General features: G+C 32.3%; 11 protein-coding genes across 11 annotated transcripts; 3 read left to right on the plus strand and 8 right to left on the minus strand.

The window, feature by feature from the left end:
* Positions 1-266: 266 nt before the first annotated feature.
* On the minus strand, positions 267-1467 carry T551_03430 (TFIIH complex kinase subunit CCL1; the record flags this gene model as incomplete). The annotated part of the gene is made up of 4 exons (XM_018375693.1): positions 267-351; positions 397-1044; positions 1097-1170; positions 1225-1467. 4 exons carry the CDS (start codon positions 1465-1467, stop codon positions 267-269), a joined length of 1050 nt encoding a protein of 349 aa, XP_018228042.1.
* Positions 1468-1782: 315 nt separating this feature from the next.
* Positions 1783-3309, minus strand: T551_03431 (uncharacterized protein; the record flags this gene model as incomplete). The annotated part of the gene is made up of 8 exons (XM_018375694.1): positions 1783-1860; positions 1902-2174; positions 2220-2694; positions 2736-2830; positions 2877-2929; positions 2976-3068; positions 3110-3168; positions 3215-3309. The coding sequence occupies 8 exons, from the start codon at positions 3307-3309 to the stop codon at positions 1783-1785; spliced, it is 1221 nt and encodes a 406-aa protein (XP_018228043.1).
* A 448-nt stretch (positions 3310-3757) lies between these two features.
* T551_03432 (translation initiation factor eIF2B subunit beta) lies at positions 3758-5209 on the plus strand (the record flags this gene model as incomplete). The annotated part of the gene is made up of 7 exons (XM_018375695.1): positions 3758-3962; positions 4005-4133; positions 4181-4400; positions 4447-4682; positions 4781-4963; positions 5010-5091; positions 5137-5209. 7 exons carry the CDS (start codon positions 3758-3760, stop codon positions 5207-5209), a joined length of 1128 nt encoding a protein of 375 aa, XP_018228044.1.
* Positions 5210-5599: 390 nt separating this feature from the next.
* On the minus strand, positions 5600-6024 carry T551_03433 (uncharacterized protein; the record flags this gene model as incomplete). The annotated part of the gene is made up of 2 exons (XM_018375696.1): positions 5600-5652; positions 5703-6024. 2 exons carry the CDS (start codon positions 6022-6024, stop codon positions 5600-5602), a joined length of 375 nt encoding a protein of 124 aa, XP_018228045.1.
* A 1284-nt stretch (positions 6025-7308) lies between these two features.
* On the minus strand, positions 7309-8382 carry T551_03434 (proteasome core particle subunit alpha 6; the record flags this gene model as incomplete). The annotated part of the gene is made up of 6 exons (XM_018375697.1): positions 7309-7607; positions 7649-7778; positions 7822-7981; positions 8021-8124; positions 8182-8312; positions 8364-8382. The coding sequence occupies 6 exons, from the start codon at positions 8380-8382 to the stop codon at positions 7309-7311; spliced, it is 843 nt and encodes a 280-aa protein (XP_018228046.1).
* Positions 8383-8669: 287 nt separating this feature from the next.
* On the plus strand, positions 8670-9138 carry T551_03435 (uncharacterized protein; the record flags this gene model as incomplete). The annotated part of the gene is made up of 4 exons (XM_018375698.1): positions 8670-8681; positions 8727-8814; positions 8885-8969; positions 9013-9138. 4 exons carry the CDS (start codon positions 8670-8672, stop codon positions 9110-9112), a joined length of 285 nt encoding a protein of 94 aa, XP_018228047.1. The 3' UTR covers positions 9113-9138.
* A 169-nt stretch (positions 9139-9307) lies between these two features.
* T551_03436 (uncharacterized protein) lies at positions 9308-13407 on the minus strand (the record flags this gene model as incomplete). Its single annotated transcript, XM_018375699.1, has 11 exons — positions 9308-9600; positions 9645-10030; positions 10072-10123; positions 10157-10743; positions 10784-11209; positions 11258-11349; positions 11397-11529; positions 11573-12558; positions 12602-12719; positions 12765-12997; positions 13045-13407. The coding sequence occupies 11 exons, from the start codon at positions 13405-13407 to the stop codon at positions 9308-9310; spliced, it is 3669 nt and encodes a 1222-aa protein (XP_018228048.1).
* A 59-nt stretch (positions 13408-13466) lies between these two features.
* T551_03437 (uncharacterized protein) lies at positions 13467-13700 on the minus strand (the record flags this gene model as incomplete). Its single annotated transcript, XM_018375700.1, has 1 exon — positions 13467-13700. One exon carries the CDS (start codon positions 13698-13700, stop codon positions 13467-13469), a length of 234 nt encoding a protein of 77 aa, XP_018228049.1.
* Positions 13701-14272: 572 nt separating this feature from the next.
* On the plus strand, positions 14273-16900 carry T551_03438 (aminodeoxychorismate synthase; the record flags this gene model as incomplete). Its single annotated transcript, XM_018375701.1, has 1 exon — positions 14273-16900. The coding sequence occupies one exon, from the start codon at positions 14273-14275 to the stop codon at positions 16898-16900; it is 2628 nt and encodes an 875-aa protein (XP_018228050.1).
* A 66-nt stretch (positions 16901-16966) lies between these two features.
* Positions 16967-22642, minus strand: T551_03439 (uncharacterized protein; the record flags this gene model as incomplete). Its single annotated transcript, XM_018375702.1, has 18 exons — positions 16967-17032; positions 17073-17102; positions 17142-17199; positions 17243-18501; positions 18541-18615; positions 18655-19590; positions 19636-19789; positions 19832-19923; positions 19966-20007; positions 20055-20096; positions 20148-20394; positions 20440-21182; positions 21226-21275; positions 21319-21533; positions 21576-22077; positions 22119-22391; positions 22433-22508; positions 22559-22642. 18 exons carry the CDS (start codon positions 22640-22642, stop codon positions 16967-16969), a joined length of 4944 nt encoding a protein of 1647 aa, XP_018228051.1.
* Positions 22643-23364: 722 nt separating this feature from the next.
* Positions 23365-24326, minus strand: T551_03440 (uncharacterized protein; the record flags this gene model as incomplete). The annotated part of the gene is made up of 5 exons (XM_018375703.1): positions 23365-23562; positions 23610-24004; positions 24086-24125; positions 24169-24284; positions 24314-24326. The coding sequence occupies 5 exons, from the start codon at positions 24324-24326 to the stop codon at positions 23395-23397; spliced, it is 732 nt and encodes a 243-aa protein (XP_018228052.1). The 3' UTR covers positions 23365-23394.
* Positions 24327-24420: the final 94 nt, after the last annotated feature.

Consider the following 24420-nt stretch of genomic DNA (forward strand, 5'->3'; position numbering starts at 1 on the left):
TGTTTTAAAAGAAAAAAGTTACCAAAAGTTAGAAAAACAATAAACTATATCAAAGTTACACTAACAACACAGAAAAGCTCAGAACAAACACGCAATGCCAACAGACAATTCAAATATTCAATATAAAAACAATGTAACCAATACATTCAAAACATAACCATCATGTCCAGAAAACAGTATACATAATACCCTAACCCTAAAACAAAACATTAACCTAAAAAACAACTTAGAACAAGTATTGCTTTGAAATATTTAAAAAAAATAAATCACATAACAAAATATGTTAAAAAATCCAGCCCCCAAAGCACAATAATTATCCCTTTAGTTAATCCCTCATCTTTAAAACACCTCCTTTTTTATTAATATTCACATCCACATATTGTTTATGGCAAACACATAAAATCTTCTGTTTTATCTACGACTACAGTAGCCAGTTTCTTAGCTCGTTGTTGAGCCTCTTCTTCAGCTTTTCGTTTAGCATATCTGCATACTATTAGTTCTTCTAACACTCCACTACATACATACAAAAGACTATCTTTTTTTTTCGCCGGATCAGAACAATAAAACAATCGTTTATCAATTCCCTTGACCTCCTCAACATCAAAAACAATTTTACTATATGACATAACATCTTTTGCCACAGCCTCAATCTTTTCAAAAAATTGATACATTTCTTTTCTCTGAATATAAATCCGAACCATCTCTTCATCCACAACCATTAAACAACCAAGTGCAATATAACTTGGAGAATATAAAAACAGCAAGTCTGCCCATAAAGTTTTTGAAACTAATGCCTTTGCCTCATCATGAAGCCGCCCTAGTAGCTGTACAGACTGTTCTGGTAATACTGTCTGCATATCTAATATAAACCCATGTAGAGGTCGATACGCATGCCATACATAAAAATCCCAGGACAGAGCACGACATACAAGAAATTCATGCTCCAAAATCAATGAAGAAGTCACCTTAGGTATTGAACGTACAAACTGATCTAACGAAATATAATGATCACAGGCTTTTGTAGCCAAAAAAAGACATGTCAACCTTAGCATTCCATCAGCTTCAATTTAAATCTTTCAAAACAACAACTCCCTACATAATCGGTTTAGGATGATAATCCATCACTGAATGCATAAGATAAAACCGTTTAAGATACGCTACAGCAGTTGCCTGAAAAAATAAATCAGAAAACCCTAAGAATTACTACAGTGAATTGCTTTGAACCTTGATCTGCGATGAAAACTCAAAATATACACTTAACCCTTCCATCTGCATTGCATAATAACCAACTAATATCCATTCTTCATGTGCACTCAAAAACGAAACCGTCAAATTATTCTGTTCCTGTTCGAAATTACGTTGAATACGTTCACATGCTTCATTTGTTACAGCTGTACGTTGTGCTTGAAGTGCTTCTACAGTGAATGTCCAAACAGTTGCTTGTGTCGAGTGTTCATAAGCAGACATGCACCGTTATCCTAGAATAAAACACGAACACTCAACATATCGAGATTGGCAAAATATAATAAATACAAAAGTCTAATAAAAGTGCTCAGTAAAGAATCACTGGACCTACATTGCACACATTTTATATGTATAAAAATATAATCAAACAATAAAATAGGTATATTATATATAACCAAATGTATTACTATATATACTTCATGTTTACTCAAAATTCTAATCAAATCATCATATCAACTTCCTTAGAAAGACAATAGCCTTTCAAGATCCATTGTATATATCCGGTACTCTTAGTAGTATTCAAATAATATATGTTGTTTAGCCTTCTGAGAAAAGATCTGGGCTTGATAAGTCTATACTGAGTACTGCACCATCGAGAATCATTTCTGATAAAATCTACAAAGATTAATGAGTAAATCTAAAAAAACAAAAAATACTTTTCCTGTCCCTGGGCCATTGGAAATACCCCAACAACCATGACCAGCACCTAAATAAAGACCTTCTCTTATTTTAGTAATAAGCGGACCACTAGTATTTGAAGTGCAAACAGGCAAATAACATGCTTGCATCTTTTTAACAACTCCATTCTTAATTGGAGTGCTTAATTCATCTACCCATGTCTTTAAGGTTTCACATGAAGCATAATTCACTTCTACATCTTCTGCACTAGAGGGCAAGGCAAACGAGTCAGAATTTCCACAAATATATAACTAAAATACTTTAGTGCTTATTTATTTTATAAACATGTACCCTACTTCGTCTTTCCTTGCATAAATCTCAGGACTTACAGGCCGCCCATTTTTCAACTTGATATTTGTAAACAGTGCATGCGGAGATAGAGGAACATCAACATTTACAAGAATGCTATGTGAACGGTATCCAGTAATAGGAATCTTAGGATAAAGTTGGCCAGTCCAAGGTCCAGCCGTAATAACAACATAATCCGCATAAATTGTCTTTACAGAAGACCCGCCTTTAGGCAAATAAGAAACAGTATTCGTATGACCAAAAGGTAGCACTGTTCCAAGAATCAACTTAACACCTTTTTCTTCTGCTAAAGAAAAAATAGTCTTGGTAAAATGATACGGATGAACTTGTGCTGTTGTAAATGTTGTCCCTACAACAGAAACGTGGTCAACTTTATTTGAATCAATCCATCCTAGAGTCTTTGGAAGCGCATCTACCTGTTTGGAAGAACAAGAAGACGTAATTTCCAATGTATCTAACTTTCTGTAATAATTAATACAATGTTATACTTATAAAACAAATACCTATATCCCCATCTATTCTTTCCATCATGCTCTTCGGCTAACTTCTCATGTAATTCATAAGAAAGCTTACCCAGTAAGGCTGTCTCGGGCCCATGCTATAGATATTTTTAATAAAAAATTTGTCTGTCTATATATAAATACCATGTCCAAAGACAATAATCCCCCCGCTTTCCCTGATGCAGCAGATGCAATACCTATAAATCAAACTCAACGTCACTAAACAAAACACTTACAACATACCCGTCCCTTCAATAAGTGTAATTGATATATTGGTAGAATCATATTTAGGATGACGTGTGAGATAGTAAGCTGTGGTTGACCCAATAATTCCACCTATATTTCTTAAAACATAGGCAGCTTACATATTTTTTTACCTCCTACAATAACAATATGACATTTCTTTTCCATAATACAATCCAAAAATAGCCTAAATCTCTAATATAAAGTATCTAACTAGTAACCCTCAGAAATCCTAATACTTTTCAGCACTAAATATGACAATCAATCGCATTGCTAAAAACATTAAAACATTTAATTCTTCAATAGTTTTTACAACAGAAAAATCACAGATCATTGTAAAACTATTAAACAGGCACAATATATATATATATAATTGATCCATATAAACCATTTTCTTGAATGTAACATCTTCAATGCAAGATCTTTAATACTACCTTACAAACACTTCTAATAAACTTCTATAAGACGGCCTAATGGACAGTTTTCACTGAAAAAGACACAAATAGATAGAAGAATCGTCAATAAACTTATTTATCTGTAAATATCTGTAAAAAAGATACAAAAATCTACGAAGCAAAAATAGATCGTTAATCCTCAAAATGATCAAACGTTAATCACCTTCATAAGTATTAAAAACAAAAAACTAAAAACACACAATAAATAACCTACAAAAATAGCAATTAATTCACAATTATTTCGTTATATTGGTGCCTTAAATCCTTATAAACTTTTGTAATTTTAAAAAAATCGATGTTAACCACATAAAAACAAATATCTCTACTATGCCGCCGCCAGACGTCAATATTACACTTGAATCACTTGTTTTTCGCCTTAAACGCAACCAAATACCAAGTGGATTCCAAATAGCTTTAGAAACAGCACTTCTACTTCGGCAAATGGTTTCTGCTGCCCGATGGTCTGATATTAACCAACTTATTACTCAAATTCAAAAATGGGGATCTAAACTAATTGAAGCTCAACCAAGAGGTTATATATAAAGTACAATTGACTCTATTTTAACGTTATTAGAGTTTATTAGTGGCAATATTGTCCGCAGAGTATTATTTCTTATCCGAGAAGAAATTAACAATGCATCAAACGATTCTCAGGAGGAAAAACAAACTTACAACAATCATACAATGTATACTAGTATTGAAGGTATATTTATATAGACGGTATATTTTTCTCTTACTTTTTTTTTGTAGGGAATCTCGAAAGAATCACCTCTAGTCCTATCTATTCATCCATGTTAAATCTTCTGGGAAAGCCTAGTGATTATGAACCAAATAGTTCACAAAAACAAACAGCTAAAGTAAATGTTGATATAAGACCTATTATTATCCAAGGGATCCAAGATATTGTTGACGAACTCGAAAAAACACATACAGATATTTCAGCACAAGCTTTGGACCATATTCATTCCAAGTAAGCGAGGCTAACTTTCAAATATACAATATTAAATTACTAAAAGTGAAATTATTATGACCCATGGAGTATCAAAGACAATTGAAGCCTTCTTACGCGCAGCAACAAAAAAAAGGAAGTTTACGGTTATCTTGGCAGAGTCATTTCCCAATGATCACGCATCTTCTCATGCATCAATCATTTCACTAGCAAATGCTGGAATTGATGCAATTCTTATACCTGATGCAGCGGTCTTTGCACTGATGAGTCGTGTTAACAAAGTCATTCTTGGTGCGCATGTAGGTTCGTACATCCCTTTATATTCTTCTCTCATCTCAAACTTTACATTAAAAACCTCATTTTTCTTCATGTACCTTACCATTTATAACTAACATATCTAGTCTTTGCAAATGGTGGTGTATTAGTTTCAGCTGGTGCAAAAAACTTAGCAGCGGCAGCCAAACATCATGCTACACCTGTAATAATATGTGCTGGAATTTACAAACTCAGTCCAGTGTATCCTCATAACCCAGATTCACTTATTACATTGTCTTCACCGAATAATGTTGTACCATTTGAACAAGGTAACTTTTTGAAATATTTAACCAGTCATTGTTTAATATTTCTCAGATTTGATAGACAATGTTGACATTATTAATGCATGTGACGATTATATTCCACCATCTATGATTGATTTATACATTACAAACTTGTAGTAACTTTTTCATTTGCGAAAACATACTAATAAAACCTATAGGGGCGGTCACCCTCCATCATATCTATCACGAATGATTAGAGATCATTATGATCCTAGAGATACAGCTCTATGAACAACAAATCTTATATATGAATAGCGAAATAATCATTCAATCTCAATAACACAGTTGCGACGAAATATCAAATAAAAAAATTACTTATCAAAAAAATAGTTAGCGTCGAAGCTTTATTACAAAGTAACTTTAAATTACCGCTGAATTGCAACAAAATTGTAACAATAAAAAAACCACAAAAAAGCTACTATAACAACATTAAACAACAGTTACAAAAACAATTACAAAATTCTACCAAAACAACATAAAAGCAATACCATAATTCTATTAAAAACATTATAAAGCCTCAAAGTTATATTAAAACAAAATTAAAACTAAAATAGTATTAAAATGATCAGAAGTTCTAAAAATTTCTAAAAATAAAATAATATTTTAACAAAATTCATTCTTCTAGCGAAGCATAACCTGTGAGCCACGCATCTGTAAATACTGTTGCTCTACACCTAAATATCATCATATTAAGATAACATGCAAAACGTGTATCTTCACATACCCTGTGTCATATTTTTAATAACAGCAAATACTTCTTTGTTATGAAATCGAAGCCCAGTCTTTGGATCTGTATACAGCCCATGTAAACCGGTAATATCACACCATTTTGCATGTGGAAAAAGGCTTGGAGAAGCCTCAATACTATTGTATGTTGGTACATCTAAAAGCAATGGCTGTGAATGACGAAGCTGTGTTTCATGGGTTAATATTTGACGAAGTGTCTTATTTCTTCGTGGATTACGCTTAAATTGTGGATTTTTAAACGGTTTCTGCAGAGGCCCAATATCAACTGTATCTAATAATGATTGTGAAGAAGAAACCATGAAAAAACAATTAAAATAAACAGAAAAAATAAAACTAACAAAAAGAACAAGATAAGTAAATATAGAAATCTGTATGCAAATATTTAGCAAAATACTAAAAAATATAAAAAAAAACCTACACAAAACAATGTACGTTAAAAACCTGTAGCGTCAACGAAACACAAACTAAAGAAAAAAGAAAATTTGCTCTTTAAAAACATAAACAACACAGAAAAAAACATATATAATTTAAATACAAAACGTATATATGAAATACCATTGATATCTATACAATCTAATTAAAGACATACTCAATATTTTAACATATATACTTCAGTATATCAATAGATATAGTGTTTTAATATGTATATTCATTATTTTAGTTTATTTTCTTTAAAATCCTATATATAATATTATAAAGTTTAAATTTACAAATCTGAAGATAATAAATACAGTCAATAAAGAACAAATAAAATAGTATAATAAATATATTTTTTTCAAAAACAAAGATATTTTCTGAAAAAAATCTAATAAAATACAATCAAAAAACATTATTTATTATTTTGAAAAGCATATATATATTTTTTAACCAAATCTATAAATCAAAATAATTAAACTTAACAAAATCACTAAAAATAATAAAATCTTTTAACTACTATAACCAAAAAATAAATAAAATAAGATTATTTTAGATATAAGACAGAATACATATATTTAATAAAACATATTCTAAATAAAAACACAAGGACATTTATTTACCATTTTAGATAACATAACTATGCAAATGATAAAAATATCTTTAATATCTTATTATTAATTATATACATTATTATTCTCTAAATAACAAAATATAACAATGTTTAATAAAGTAAATATTTCAAAAACCAACTATAAACAAGAGATCATAATAAAACAAATTAAATAATGTATTCAAAAATAAACAGAAATATAATCAAACCAGTGCATTCATAATAAAACAAGACAAGGAACTGAATATACATGTATTTTCCAGCAAAAAAATATCTAAGTAGCATATTCAATATAAAATCACATTTTTAAAAAATAAAAAACTTTTTATAAATATTCTTTAGTCTCAAGTCTAATAAAATAAAATGTAAAACAATAACTAGTGATCTAGATCCGATATACTTATATTATCCTGAAACACCTACTATTCATATTCTAAATAGCAAAAATAACACAGGAAACTCATTTTTTCAAAATATTTCCCGATGAAAAACAGCCATTACCACACAAACACTCTAACATCAACATAAGTTTCAGATACAAAAAATACTTTTTATATTAATCAGTCTCCATAACATCACCTGCTGATCCAGTTGCACCACTACCAGTAGAAGTAGGAGCAGCTGCAGTAGTAGCAACAGCAGTAGCAGCTGCCCTTTCAGACTGTCTATAAGCCGATAACGATGTTTCACCTAATTTAACAAGCCATTCAGAAACATCATCATTTTCTATAAGTCTAAACGGCATATCTTTACCAACAACAGCAATAGATGTATTCAATGATGTCAATTCTTTATCTTGAGCCAAGGAATCTCGCAATGCCCTAAGACCATGAAGAATAAGATTTTCCATGGTTGCTAAAAACATTAACAAGTTCCATGGAACCAAATACATTTACCATCAGGAAAAAAATCAACACAGCGCTCTAAATACGTTCTTGCTGACTGAGAACGTGCACCAATACTTGCACCTATATACTCCAAAATAGAACCAGACGGCAAAAACTCATACAAATGTGGGCCCGTATCCTACATAGATCAACACAGTAACACACATAAAAAATCCAATTACATCATAACCAATTACTAAAAAACCTACTCCATAAGGACGTCTTCCATATTGTTGAGTATTGATCTGTGCTTTTTTTGCAATTGACGATACTGCACGACATATAGGTATTTTTCTGTTACAAACAACTCTAGATGCAATAGCTTGTTGCCTCATAAAATTACTTGCATAATTAATATGAACCAGACAAATAGGTTCATACCTAAGTACTCGAGCATCTGAAGTAAGTCCTGCAAGTGCAAACCCCATGTGTTCATCAACCATAACAATTTTCTTCTGATAACTTCCCAAATCCTCCGGATTCCTCTAAAAACCAGTATCAAAATGTCGTCCTTTTGCAAAAAAATAAAAACTTTGCCGTACCTTCAACGCACACAAAACAGCATGAGTTTTACTAACAATTCCAACGGCAACAGAGCCCTGTTTAACCGCTTCCATTGCATATTCTACCTGATAAAGTCTCCCTTGTGGCGACCATGTTGTTGCATCATTATCTATAAATAAGTCATTTTTTATTGAAAAAAAAAACAGAAAAAAAAACAAACCATACTGATTACGAAACATAACCCCTTAAATAACTTTATTCTAAGGCTTTATTGCAAATATTAAGCCCACTAACTCTATCTATATGATTAAAATTTTATATGTTAATATTGAGGTCAGTCGGATGACGTTCTTCAGAAAGGTTGTCAGGACGACCGTTCAGGACGACTGTTTCCGAGAGATAATTGGCCAGTAATTATAAGAACACTAAAAGGCAAATCTTATCAGCAGTGTCTTAGCTGCTTAACCAGCAGAAAGCCATGAATCACATACAAATGTAAGTACTATTAGATATTTCATATTTTAACATGCACAGTATTGTAAATATTTCCTTTGATTAATATCAATTGAAACATTTTTATTAGATTATACTAAGTTTTCTTCTTTCGGCTGGATTTTTAGCATCTATTCTTTCATGTGCATTGTTTTCTAACTGGTATCCGTTTTTTGTTAGTAAGAAGTCTTTGTTTTTGTCAATTATCTGAGCAAAAACCTCTTGCAAAAACTTAGCTAAAAAAAATAGTTGTGATTTATACGTTTGCACCTCTGCCCAATATTGTATGTAACAGGATATTGGATACAAATGATTTTACAAACGATACATTTGGGTAATAATTGTCCAAAAACTGTTTATTAGTAACAATGTGATAGAAGTGGTGTTCAAGATGTCGGCCGATTTATAACAGGGATGTTAGTGGTTTCAGGCATTGGTATGTCTTTGATTTATAAAATAGCATTAAATAAAACATAAAAGCGTTACCCATTATGCTAGAACATACTGGAATCATCACCAGATACGCAACTATCTTAAGTATATCAGGCGGCCTTTTAATATACATTACAATTCTAGTTTATTCAAATATATTTTTAGAAGATAAGGATGAGTTTTAACAAAACACCGACAAAACATTTCAATACATCAAAAGCATACATCATCAACACTAAATCAATCACATCCTTCTATGTCATCAACACATTTAACAATGGAATAACTTCTAGAGGCATATACATGCCCTTCATCAGGACCATGTAATTCTTGTATAGACGCAACAATTTCATATTCACCTCGACTCATAAAAACTGCGGTATATTTTTCTTCATGAGAGTGATAAGGGTCAATCCGTGGAAGAGCTGTCTGCATTACACCATTAAAAACAACACAATGCGATATGTCTATAAATGTCTGATTCTGATAACGCAAAAAGGGCTGAATTCGAGCAAATACTCTTATAGGATGTCCTTTACAATGATTAAATCAAACATAAAAATAACCTATCATATACCTTTTCTATTGACAACTTTTAACGTAAAAGTTACAAATTCATATAAGTTAACAAGCCACATAAATCTTTGAACCTTTCTTACATTTCCCGATACTTCAAGAACAACACTAATATCCTCAACTTTCAAACAGTAAACCATTTTTGATGTCATGCGTAAACCACGCAATTCAATAAAACCTTTTCTATCAGTTCCTGGATATGTCCATGTCCCAGAAATAATCTTAAACAATGCTTCACGTAGCCAATATATTTTCCTTTGCTGGCAATCTTGCATATCAGAGTCCATCTTTATATTAGGAACAACAAATTGTCGGGAAGAAAAAGTAGAAATAGGCTTTAAAAAATCCTCTCGAGAAATGTATATTCTTTTCAAAGGAAGAACAAATCTTAAATACATTAAAACACAAAATAAATCCCATATACTTACCTATTTGTTTCTCCCGGGCAAATAATCTTTTCAATTTTAAAAGGTTCATCATCTAAAAATTAACGAAAAATACCATAAACAGAACAATTACCTTTATTTTGAACATTAAAACATACGGATAATGGCTTTGGCCAAATATTCCGAAAATCCAAAAGAGCTAAACAATATTCTACTCCTTCACATTCATGCGCTTCAACGTATTGAAATAAACTACACATTTCTTCAGATCTATCAAGTGAATTTTCCTTCTCTTTATTATCATTGACATAATTAATAATATCACAATTTACAAGTTCTACAGAACCATTTACAGTGACAATAACAGGTATAACAACCCGTCGAGTATAAAATTTCTCAAGAGAAGAAGCATCTCCTTCAATATTTCCATAATCTATCTGGATTTTACCATCAGTAAGCCCTCTTTTTCCTAAAACACGAATTTCCAAAGTTTCCTCGCAACCAGGGCTTAAAGAAAATTGATCAAAACTTTTTTTCCATACAAAAGCCTCTCTTTCATAAAGAAATAATTCTAACTCATATATTTCTTCAGAAGAAATATCTTTGCAAACCAATGCATCTTTCAAAGGACCAATTGTTGAGTCCATAAAAGAAAGAAGGAGAAAATTTATAGTAATATCTGAAACATTTTTTATAGTTATAGTAAATGTACGCCTATAATTTTAACTATATTATTAAAAATAATTAAACTTACATTTCTCCTTCTAATAACATAATAGATCCATTTACAAGAGATGTTTTTGTAACTATTAAAACAGGTTGAGCAGGTAAAACTTCAAAACTTTGCTCTACAGTCATAGGTAGAGCTAAAGAATTCTTAATATAACCTTCAACACGATTCGATGCAACAGACGCTTTTATAACAGAATAAACATCAAAACCCATAAACTTAGTTTTCCCTTGAAAAAAAACATTTGAAAATAAATGCTCGTAATCCAAAAAAGAAATATCTCGATTTAACAAAAAAATATCATCTTTACATCCTGAAAGATGAATCCTACATCCCTTAACGACAAAATTACCAGGTTCTTTAGGACAGCCAAATAGCCGAACCATATGTATTCTTTGAGGACCAATAACTACAGATGTTGATTGTGATTCAAATTTAACACCCTCGGTACTAATTATTATAAATCAATACTAACAAAAAATCTCAAAAAAATCTTACAATAATGAAATATTAATACATTCCAATTCAAATGCAAGAGGATTATGCAAAACTACTTTAAACTCGACGACATCTCCTTGTACTAATACATGCTAAACACCAATATTAATAATAAAACATAGCATTTTTTTATATTTACTTTAATTGGAACATTATTTTTCTTAATGAAGGGATTATATATAAATGGATCAGTTCGTAAAAACATATTATCATTATTAACATTATTTAATTCCGAACCAGAATGAAGAATTGGGAGAAATTTAGAAGAACCTCTAGAAGAAAATAAATATAAAATCATACTAAGTAATAACATACGGTACATATTCAATGGATTGTACAATATTAGGATCCCAATAATCTGCCTCAAGTTCTTCCAATCCAAGACGTCTAACAGCCAAAATAATACGGGGAATATTCGATGCAAAACGAATCTGATTATCTCGCGACAAATAAGTAGACGCAATACTAAGCATCTTAGTGGTAAAACTCAATACCCCTGAAAAATCAGGCAATGCTTCACAAAACAAAATGCACTCTTTTAATATAGTAATCTTCAAAGATGGCCAACCATATTTTTCTAATAATTCTATTTCAAACCTAGTATTACTTTTTTCATAAATCCCTGGAATCCCATAACAATTGCAAAGATCATCAAGAAGATTATGTGCTAAAAAAGTAGAATTTTTCAGATTAGTTTGTTCCTGAAAGAAAGGATAATTCGTTAAAGCTATTTGAACAATCGAAGATACAGTATCATCCGTAACTCCATCAACTTTGGCGTTTACCAATGCAGACGTAAGAGTAGAAACAATTTCTCGCAAAAACATAGCTCTTGATCTTCGAAATCCCACCATACCTAAAATACTCGCAAGACCACCATAGATTCTACATTTGTCAACAACATCTAACTCTTTAAGATAAGGAGTATGAGCACGCATTGCCCAAGAAGCAATCTCTGCTCTTGGTGGATAACCAGGTGAATGAGATTCTGGAATAGAATAAGATTGATCATAAATAATGGATCGTAACGAAATGTCATTCCAACCACCAGACAAATGCACAACACAAAAAAGCTTACATAAACGAAGGATACTCTCAGAAAAACATATTGACGGAACCTTGTCATTTGGACAACTATATGACTTTTGATAAAGATCTATAATATTCAAGTGTAAATCTGGAAGAAAATCAAAAATATGTTGCTTCGAAAAATCATGCTCATTTTCCTTAGCAAATACACTCTTTAATAAAGGGATCTTTTCAAGTTGAGGAGGCGAAGAAGGCAATACAGTCATAGGAATCTTCTCCATATAAGTTTTTTCCCATTTTATCTTACTATTGTACCTGATACTCAATTTGGAGGAATGAAAGAATAACAAGACAAACACCTATACCCTCTAATGCAGAACCATGCCACAAATAATCATTTGATGATTTTGCCATTGTTGCTGCATCCGTATACCTTTACCCATTAACACAATACCACAAAAATACATAAAAAACGTACCCCTTCAATGCATCTAAAACACGGCCAGAAAGCAAATAAATATCGGCAATAATCTTTGCTTTTCTTCCTTTCAACTGCATTTTACTCTGCTGAATCGAAGACATAACAGGCAACGGCACCTGTTCATGAATCCCAAAACCCATAAACTCCCCATGCATCCCATCAATAAGACTTTCTTGATGAACAGCAACACATGGAGAGTCAATCCAGACACGCAGATCTATTTCTTGAGCCTATCATGCGTTAACTGCCTGCAAAAAAGTATCCTTCTGCTCCCCACAAAAATAGAAAATCCCTCCAGTAAATCAAGCGTCATATCACAAATAACTGACCGCCAGACTGCCTCATCTGTATCTGCTCCTACTTCCAATGCAACAATTTCTGGTATAAAAGCAACGGACATATCCGGTGCATTCAAAACAAAAAAACGCACAATTAACGCTTCAGGATAACTCCTTTTAAGACTGTGAAGTCTTTCCTCTATGCATTTATCAAAATCTGGCACTGTCCCATCAAGAATCTCAACAACTACCCATGTCCTCCGGTAAATCTCATATGTATGCAAAGCCTCATGCCGAATATCCTGTTTTCTCACAAAATTATAGACAATCTGCCCTTCTGGAAACGCTTGGGGCGAAAACATTTCTATATATCACTCATTATCTCCTTTTATCTGCATTGTATGCGCATTATATGCGCTCATCAATACCCACCATCGACCCCCTCCACATCAGCAAATTCTGACAACCGAATTGGATTCAAACGCTTCAGTAATTCATAAATATTTGCATTTCCACCACGTACAAGCACACGTATTCTGGATGCAGCCACATATGAAAATGGGTCAACTCCATCCATACTGTGCTTATCGCACACCCACACAGCGTGCCCGCAAAAAAGACCTCGTGACAGCCGAGCGTAAGAAAGTTCAAGCATTACCGAGCACCGCTTCACTAAACATCAAAACATCCAAACAACAAGAAATAGTCCATATATATATACGAGTTTACAAGTTAATACGTAATTTTTAACAGAATCAAGTTTTTTTTTCAAAACTACACAGTACAGAATAAGATCTACAGTGTTTTAAACAGATAGAATAAAGATATTGCCGGATAAAAGTGAATACAACACGAGATACGAATACAGTTGATACAGTGGATAAAAAGACGCATATAGTGGGCACAAGAGGCATATAGAAGGCATATAAAAGCATACAGCTTATATACTACGCATATACTACGCATATACACTGCATATAACATATATACGGTAGATACAAAGCACATATACAGCAGATAAAGTTTATACAGTAAATAATATATACAAGACGGATATATCACAAATCATAGATATAAAAGACAGCACAGCACATAGTGCAGATATAATACAGATACAATAAGCATACAATACGCATATATAGCGCATATAATACACATATACTCTATATTTTCCTCTATATTACCTGAACATACAAAACTTTTAAGCTAAGGACTAAGAAAAACTATATGCATTTAAAAATAGACGAAGAATCAAGCGTATCAAATATTTTTTTGTCATCAGAAGTACCCAGAACACCTGAAAATATGAAAAACATAGATGCAATGTCATGGGAAGGAAGGGTTCTTGTGGTTGATTCATACGATTCATATATTTTCAATATCTGTTGTTTAATTGAAAAAGCACTGCCAAAAGCAAAAATCTTTGTAATACGGAATAATCAGCTTGATATGGAAACACTTATACCTCAGCTTTCGGCTTTTGACTGGTGTGTTCTTGGACCGGGCCCAGGGAGCCCGATCTGTTCAGCAGATATAGGTATTCTTCCAGCAATATGGGCACTCCCTGATACTCAGTTACTTCCAACGCTTGGTATTTGTCTTGGCATGCAAACGATGTGTTTGCATTTTGGAGGCCGTTTACAACGTCTTATACATCCAGCACATGGCATTATTACAGCAATTGATCTTATTCCTGACCCACTTTTTGGAAAGCACAAAAAAAAGCAATACAAAAGCAATTCACATTGTCTAAATAAAGATCAACAACAAAGAAATGTTTTGGATGATTTATATAGTGATCCTGATGATTTATGTAGTGATTTAGAAGATATAGGTGACATATCCAATAATACTCAAGAACAAGAAATTCCAAATAATACTAAAAGTCAAAATGAATTAAAAAAACTAACTGTGGTGCGATACCATTCATTTTCCGTAAATATCGACGGAATACATGAGCTAAAAGCATTAGCCTGGGCAAATGATACAGATGGGCCAGTACTTATGGCAGCTCGGCATCGTCAAAAGCCGTTTTACGGTATGCAATATCACCCGGAATCACTTTTTTCCATGCAAGGCAAGTCTCTTATTCTTAACTTTTGGCGAATTGCAATTGCTTTTAACCGAAAACATCGTCCGCATCGCACACCTCTTTCTAATGATTGGTACTATCTTGATCAGAAACCAGTGCCTCTACTGGCCTCAGACAAAATGCATAACAAGACCAAAATGACAGAACAAGTAGAAGAAAAACACTTTCAAGTACTCCAACTTGATATATCAGCGGTAGAAATTGCAGAATATCTTCAGCTTAATAAACTCCCTTATAATGCTATTATGGAGTCCACAGCAAAACCTGGAAAATTTTCTATTTTAGGCGTGCCATCAGATGGTCATTATGCATTAACATATACATATCCTGACAGATATCTCGTCAAAACTTATTCAGATCGAGAAGAAAAAATTACTCTTGAAACAATAAATGCATGGAACTGGATTTCAAATGAATTGTACAAGTGGAAGGCAGATTATAAACAAACTGTGCCTTTTTGTGGTGGATTTATTGGCTATTTCAGTTATGAATATTGTGTTTATACAGCAAATATAAGAAATAAAACTAGAAAAGCTAATGATACTACTGAGAAAACAGAACCAGTCAATACAGACTATATTACATGTAATAAAATTCAAAACAAGCAACCAGACGTTAATTTACTATTTTATGAACGAAGTATTGTTATTGATACAGTCACTAAAAAAGTCATTGTACAAAGCCTAATATATAACGACCCCTGGGTAGTAGAAACTGCTGCCTTTTTGAAAAAAATTGCCAAAAACAATGTTCATAACAGTATACACAATACTACGATATCTACAAAACTATCATCTTCCAAAAACAATTCTCATAATGAAACATCAAATATTCAAACATCATCCATTCAAGACTTAGCTCAGAACTCATGTTCAAATTCAATTCAAGATTTATCTCAAAATTCTACACACATCACACAAATTATTTTCCCAAATAAAAAAGAATATTTTGAAAAAATCAAAGCAGCTCAAGATTACATCTCTAACGGAGAGTCATATGAACTCTGTCTAACATCAACTGCACGCATCATCTCGTCTAAGTCATGCACACCAGCAAATGATTGGGGTCTTTACAAACGTCTGAGAACTTTAAATCCAGCACCATATGCAGGATATCTTCGACTGAACAACGTTACATTACTATCATCCAGTCCAGAACGATTTCTGAGCTGGTCTAGAGATGGGTTATGTGAATTGCGACCTATTAAGGGTACTATACGTAAAGACTCTTCAATTGATTTAGAAAAAGCAAAAGTCTTATTAAAAACCCCAAAACTTTATGCAGAAAACCTCATGATTTTAGATCTTATACGTAATGATTTGTATCAGATAGCAAATGATATTCATGTACCTATGCCTATGCAAGTAGAAGAATACCAAACACTCTATCAGCTTGTATCAGTTGTCCAAGGGACAGTGCGTCCACCGTATACAGGCATTGATATGTTGGCACATGCACTTCCCCCAGGAAGTATGACAGGCGCTCCTAAAAAAAGAAGCGTTGAATTATTAAATAAACTAGAGAAAAATAAACGAAATATATATTCCGGAGTATTTGGGTATTTCAGTGTGTCAGGGGAAGGAGATTGGAGTGTAATCATACGAAGTGCGTTTCGTTATCATAACGAAAACCACTGGAGTATCGGTGCAGGCGGAGCAATTACGACTCTTTCGAATTCAGAAGATGAGTGGGATGAAATGATATTAAAATTACAAAGCGTTCTTCCAATATTTACAAATGAACCAGAAACTAAAATAACTTAGCCAAACTTGACATGTAATGCGAAATAAATGATTCCCTAACATTATTTATTAGTCTTAATATACTTGTTATTTAAAAACATACGTATAAAAACTATGAACTTGACCATGTTCAGAAACAATGTTATGTGATAACTACATCATATTAAAACTAAAAAAAGCTAACCAAGCATACCTCATGAGCAATAGTAACGAACCAAAATGCCTAAAATATTAGAAACAACATAAATATATAAATCCTTACAAGAACATCTCTAAAATCACCAGATACTAGCTTCTTAGAATGCAATAATATATAGTATCTGAATTCATTTAACATCCAATGATATAAATAAGAATATCTACCTTAAATTACAAAATATAGAACCATTTTTATTAAAAGCAATTGTTAACCCATTTTCATCATAAAAAATATTAAGAACAGAAACACAAAAACCAAAAACACATGATATTTTTTTCAATACTTTAGAACTAAAAAGCTCTATATCATTCATATTGTTGTTTATATATAGTTCACCAGAATGCATGTCTTTTGAAACATAAACATTTATATTATCAACAGTCCGAGACACGTGTTTCAAGTTGTGAGAATAAGAAATATTACAATATCCTTCTTGAGCTTCTTTGACTTCAATAACTTCTACAGGAGAAAATATAGACATCTCATTATTACTTCTACATGCTTTAATTGCTCGTGAAAGATTGGAAGCAACATTTTGTTCGTAATTCATAGGAAACTTCACATTTAATGTATTCTTTAATTTAGATTTCTTAAAAAAATAATTCTTTAGCAAAGAAATATTTTCATAAAAAACATCTTTATGTTTATTTTCATTATTCCGATAACTATGCTGTTCCTGAAACTTTGAAGAAATCTCAAAATTTTTCTGAATATTTTTCTCTGAAAATTCAGGCTTTTTTACCAAAGATGTGGATGTTCCACTTTTACTAGTATTTGATAAATCATAATCCCTATTAACATCCTTTAGATCATCTTCAAAAGGATAAGACCCAGGATATTTTATACAAGAATCATCCTGTGACTCAGACCCAATATTATACCTTTCCATTTCTACTTGGATATCATGCTGTTTTGAATTTATTTTATGAAACTCTTCTTCTTCCTTTTTCTTTAAGTCTTGAGAATGCAAAATTCTTTGCACATTATATCCTCTTTGTTGTAATATGTTCAAGTCAGTAACTATAAGCGAAGAAAGAAGAAGAGGATCATGAACAGCTGGTTTCTGAAGCATTATTTTACATAATATCTGAGCAACATCATACGAATCCCAATTCTTTGTAACATAAAGAGAACATTGATATGCAGGATTTAATGCACATGTTACTAAATGTTCATGAGAATAGTCCATGTTTTTAAACTTCAAAATTCTCTCCAATTTTATACTTTCGAGATAAGTTACATTTAAATTTGAAGCCAACCAATCTCTATCATGAAGAAGAGCACTCGATGTCTCATGCAAAAATAAACTAGATCGATCAATAAACAGCTTTCTAAGTGCATTTGTTTCAAAATTTTCTTTCTTTGGCCCCTTAAATTTATACTCCTCTTTAACAACAGAAGAAAAACGTCTAGATCCTAAAGACTAAAAAAAATTAACTTATAAAAACCTAATAAACCTTACTTCATAAAACTCTTCCAAAATATCTTCCTGTGGTGCAGCTAATATAAACTCTCCAAATAAATTATAAGAAATAACCTAAACGGTAAGCCTAAACCATAAAAACATTATTCATACATCATCGATAATGAAAATAGAAGAAGCATCAGAAAGACAATACTCCAAAGACTCTTGATCACCTGAAAAAAGTTTCCCCCCAACCGATTTGCTTTTTCGTTTCTTAGATGCAAGAAGAAATGGTTTACTCATCATATCACGAAATATATCTTTAGTTTTCTTATGAAAATAACTACTAATAACAAGCTTCCTTAATATATCCTGATATTTCTGAGGTGTTTTGACCAAATTAAAAACATGTTTAGGATCTTTAAGAAGAAGCTCAGCTAACTGAGGAAATGTTGGCTGAGACATAGTACCACATGCTTTCAAAAAAACATTCGCTTTATGACCAAAGTCAACAAAATCAAATATTTGTTCATAAAAAGCAGAATCATCTCCTTCAATAAAACATGAATCAGGAGTCAAGTGCTTTATTTTTTTTGTTTGAGGATCCTGAATAGGAATAAATTTTGTTTTATTTAATTTCTCTAAAATATATTTTTTTAATTCTCCAAGTCTACAAGCAAAATATTCAAATTGAACCTGAGCAAGTCCGATTGAATTAGGAGGTGATTTTATTAATATAGAAACAACACTTTCGATATTAGGATCATTTTCTACACCAAACTTCTTAGCCTCAGGAATTAAATCATGTCTCAAGATCTTAAACCCAAAAACGCGACAAAACTTATTAGCAAAACATGTTGTTGGACTTGCCAAATTATTTTGTTTACCATCACTTTCAACAGGTAAAAATTCTAACCCAGATTTTGAAAAAGAATAAGCCGATCCATAATTATAAGTATAGTAGTTAACAGTAAAAAATTTTAAAGCCTTCTCACGAAGTTCAGAAGGCCCTGAAACGGCAAGATTAATCAATACGTCAACAGATGGAAATCGTTTAAGCCCAAGAGAAAAAAGCAAAAGCGCTTCATTAGACGACGGATTCCATTTCTAGAAAGACATAAACAAATTGACCAACTTTTAAAAAAAAAATACATTTTTAGGCCATTCAATAATAGGCAATGTTAATTCCCTTAAAATATCATTCGGCTCATATAATTCAGAAACAAGATATGTTCGTAAAGAATTACCCTCTATTTTACATATTAAGGTCTTTTTAATTTTCTCAAAATCAGAATTAGGAATATTACTATAATTGATTAGATGCTATACTAAATAAAAATTTAAATACTCTTTAAAGCTTGCTAAATAACAAATAAGGTCTATATGCGACCACTCTCCACCCCCTATTAACCTATCAAAAATAACTTGATACTCAACAGTCTATAATATTTTAATAATATTCCAAGTATAACTACAAACTACCTTGCGTACACCTAAATCAGACAAAAAATTTTCTTTTATATTCTTTTTAACATTAACAATCAATGAAAGAATTTTAACAAAAAAAATACCTTCATAATTTCAATAACAGGAAGATCAGAAAACAATGTCACCTATTCCCTCTATTAGAAATAAAAACATATAAATATTCACAATATTATTACTGTATGAAAATATGTTTCAGAAGGCACTCGCATACCATGATTCCTAGTTGGCATACATGTTTTAGAATTCAAAAGCAAAATTATAGCATTACGATCCGTATAATTCATTTTTTCCCAACTGTTTGACACAATCTCAAGAACTTGTCGAGCAAATTCAGGCGAACAACTAATATCTTTTTTTACCAAAGATACAGATGATGTACATATATACTGTAGCCATTCAAATACACTTAATTCTTTCCATTCACTTTTATAAATAAATATTAAAAAAAAAAAACAAAAAAAAACTCACAGAATTTCGAGCTCACTAAAAGAAAAATGCTTTGTTAAAAGATATGGAGCACATACTGGAGGCAATGGCATGTCAAATGGTATCAATTTAGTGTTTAAAAAACACTTCAAATAAGAAAAATTAATTGTTTCAACATTCTGATCATAAATAATTAGAGCCCCTATAAGTTTAAGTCGCATTATATAATCAATATTACTCGATCTCCTGTTTAACCATTTTATAAAGGAAACTGTATTTTGAATTGTAAGTGTTCTTCTAGATAACTCATTACAAATATCATCAGCATTTAACTGTCTAATCATATCCATATGTTTTAGCTTATCAAAAAATTTAGCAGACTCCAACAATATATCATGTCTAATAAAAGGTATCCCTGGTAAAAAATCAATATTTGAATCAGGTAAATATATCTTATCCGATGGAACAATGTCATCCCCTATTAAAGGAATAGAACGAACTTTAGAACAGAAAAAAAAAGCCTCCTCAATAATATTACTAATAAGCAATGGACTAGAAGCTTCTATAGTAAACATATTCATCGTATATACAAAAGGTGCTTTTATATCATCTTTAAAATGGCTAACAATTCTTTGAATTTCATAATGGTAAATAATTCTAATTAAATTATCAAAAGGAAAATAAGCAATATATGAAAACCTTGCCAATATTCCGGAACAATATAGTATCTCTTTATTCCAATACTTGACAAACTTGTCAACTAAATCAATATTCTCTCTTTCTACCTAAATAAATGAGACCTTTTTATAAAAAACATAAGGAAAAAACAGTAGGAATAAGTCCAGGAGCACCTAAGTGAGCACTAAATCCAGTCGTTTCTATTTCCATCAAACCCATTTCTAAAAAATAAAAACAACATACGATGAGTCGAAAACCCAATATAAACTTTACCCTGCTTATTATATGTCAAAAGATCTGAGAAAAAACTCTTATTATGTTTTTTTGTGTCTCCCTGAGAGAAATTTGAAAAAAGAAGCTGAACCTTAGTATTCTTAGGAGGCCTTTTTTTTGTAACTCTTTCAAGCTCTTTCCTATAAGAAAGGCCAATTAGTATTTGAATCCCAGCATTTGCTACACTAAAAATGTTAAATACTCCTTGATTAAATTGCTATGAAAACCTCAAAGTAATTTCAGATGTAACTTCAAGACTAGGATCCAAATCCTCATATGCGTCGTGCATAGAAAATATTCTCCCAATCCATTTCTGCCGAAATAGAGGATTATCCAGTTGTCTTGAACGCCAATAAACAACATTCAAATACGTAGCACGAATATTTAGAGACTCTATCGTAGCTGATTCAACACGCATAATTTTTTGAGGCGAAACGAGCACCAATTCCTTAGGAATAGGAACTGAGAAAGAACATTCCTTCGACTTACACAAAGATAATAACCTGTAGTCGTCAAAAAATAGCTCAATCTTCCTTAGACTTCGTGTAAACGCAAAACTAGTCGTCAAAAATCGACATAAATCAACCATTTGTGGAATTTCCATAGGTTCCCTTAGCTGAAGCAAAAAAGTCGTTCCTACTGCTACATCCACTACCGCACGCTTAACATAAAGCTGATCTTTCTTCCAATAAAATGCCATCGTCTGATTTCCCGAAACAATAAACGGATCTGATCGTGTAAACCAATGGGCAATTAAACTATGAAGAAACCTTCACAAATAGAAAAAACTGAATAAAACCCAACACCAAATGCCCCAATTTTCTCTTCATCAGGATTCCCTTCTGCAATCCGCGAAATACGCTGCCAATCCGCTTCTCCAAACAATGCTCCATCATTCTTAAAAATTAAACGCTTGCACGGTATACGGCTAATCTGTGTAATATCATCACGTCCTAGCGGTTCTCCAAGTGTCTGATAATGTATTTCCGCTTGTTGTGAGCAAGCATCATCTGAATTCTGCAAAAGTTCACGAAAAAGAGTGTCTACACAAATTATCCCAACGCATATACAAGGAAAAACGCACGTTCAGAAGCATAACGTGACAAAATCTTGTCTAATTCGCACAAAATTAACACTGATGAAAAACACAGACTGCCTACCTATTAATGCACGCTATATGCGTGTTAAAACCATTATAACGCATGAAAACAGAAAAACTTGCCTGATTCACTGTCACAGACGATTCATGGCCCGTCTCACTTAACGTCAACTGCTTATATACATCAATATCCATTATTACGCCCAAATAATGCTCAGGAAACAATAATAATGCAAAACTAGAAATAATCCACAAAAATAGGAAAAAAATATACAATATTATGAAATATTCACGCCTTATTCACGCTTTATAAGCTTAAAATAGCATCCATAGGCCTTTATTTGTCTTTTATCAACACATCACCTTTACTTAGGCTTAATCGACTGCTCTCGATATAGACGTTTAGTAAGAACAATGACGGCGTATCACAAGATACAGGATAAATACACAAAAAAACACGCCTAACACACAAAAAACCCTAAATATTGAAAAAATCATATTCTAATAATATTTGTACAAACCATATGAAATCTGTAATGTTTATTATACATGTAAGCAACTGAGGCTGCGCAAGAACGCTTTTCGTCTACACGAGCATACAAACACGCACCAAACAATATATTTAAGCAGAAAAAACTATATACAAAATACACGCATTAACCATGCAATAAATACACATCAATTGTACATTGCATGATCAATGTATGCATATGTTATATACGTAATATGTAGACGCTATATGATATGTATGCAGTATATGTAATATATACGTGATATATAATATATACGTGATATATACGCAATACATGCGTATTCTATGCATAATCTACATCAGATACCACGAAATACATAATATACAATAAAAAATATCGTAGACTACACCAAAACCGAGCACTCAACTGTGGCTTACGAGAACATATACATGAAACCAATATTTATACAGCACTCTATAGACCATGCAAACAATTATACAAACCCAATCTAAATCCCACTATAAATACTACACCAACCCTGGTATCCATGCCTACCTTGTTTGCTACATCCAACGCATCCATATCACTGGACAACTTGACATATGCCTTTTTCGTGCCGTTTGGGCATATTAATGTATTAATCTCCATCCATAAGCTCATTCTATTCTATCTAAACTAAAAAAATGTACCTTTTGTACATCCACATTGTAAAGCTTTTTAAGTGCCAACTGAATTTGATACTTATTCGCTCGAAGGTGTACCCGAAAAACAAGCGTATTATTTTCTTCGATTTTTTTCATTGAACTTTCGGTATTAAGCGGACACACCAACACCTTATACTCGTCCAGCCGGGGTGTATGCGGTATGCTTTTCCGCATATAAAGCGGTTTCCGTGCCAAACGCAGTGTTTTTGGGCGTCGGAACGTTGCAGACGTACGCACACGTCTCTTCAGCATGCAAAACCTTCCATGCAATGCTGCTTTTGCCGCCTTATTAGCCTGTTCTTCCGCCTTTATGTCCTGTTTTGCTTCACCAGCGGGTCTCTTTGGCCCCGATAACACTTCCCCTCCTTTGCCTGTTTTCCCTATTTGCGATAACTGTTAGTTTTTCCCCCCAGAAAATGACGGATTCTTGATTATATGCTCTCTGATCTATCTTTTTAGACCCTTTAATGCCCCAAATCCCTTCAAAAGAACCCAAAACTCCTATTTCCTCTCCTTCCTGCCTCTGTTACCCCGATTATCGTACTATTTTTCCATCATTTTTTTCAATATTCTGTCCGTTTCCATTCGTTTCAGAATTGGCTATTTCCACTATGCTTCTGCAAAAAGCACCAAATAACACACAGCAGCGACAAACAGAGCCTAAGAGAGCATATAAAAGCTTTTCTTACCTTTTTTAACCATTTCTGCACTTATATATGCACTTATATGCTTCTAAAACCACGGCACCACCTTGCCGTCTTCCGAGCAATAGAATATGTGTGCACAGATAAAACGG

The sequence above is a fragment of the Pneumocystis jirovecii genome (genome assembly GCF_001477535.1).
Source record: "Pneumocystis jirovecii RU7 chromosome Unknown supercont1.17, whole genome shotgun sequence".
NCBI lineage: Eukaryota > Fungi > Ascomycota > Pneumocystomycetes > Pneumocystales > Pneumocystaceae > Pneumocystis > Pneumocystis jirovecii.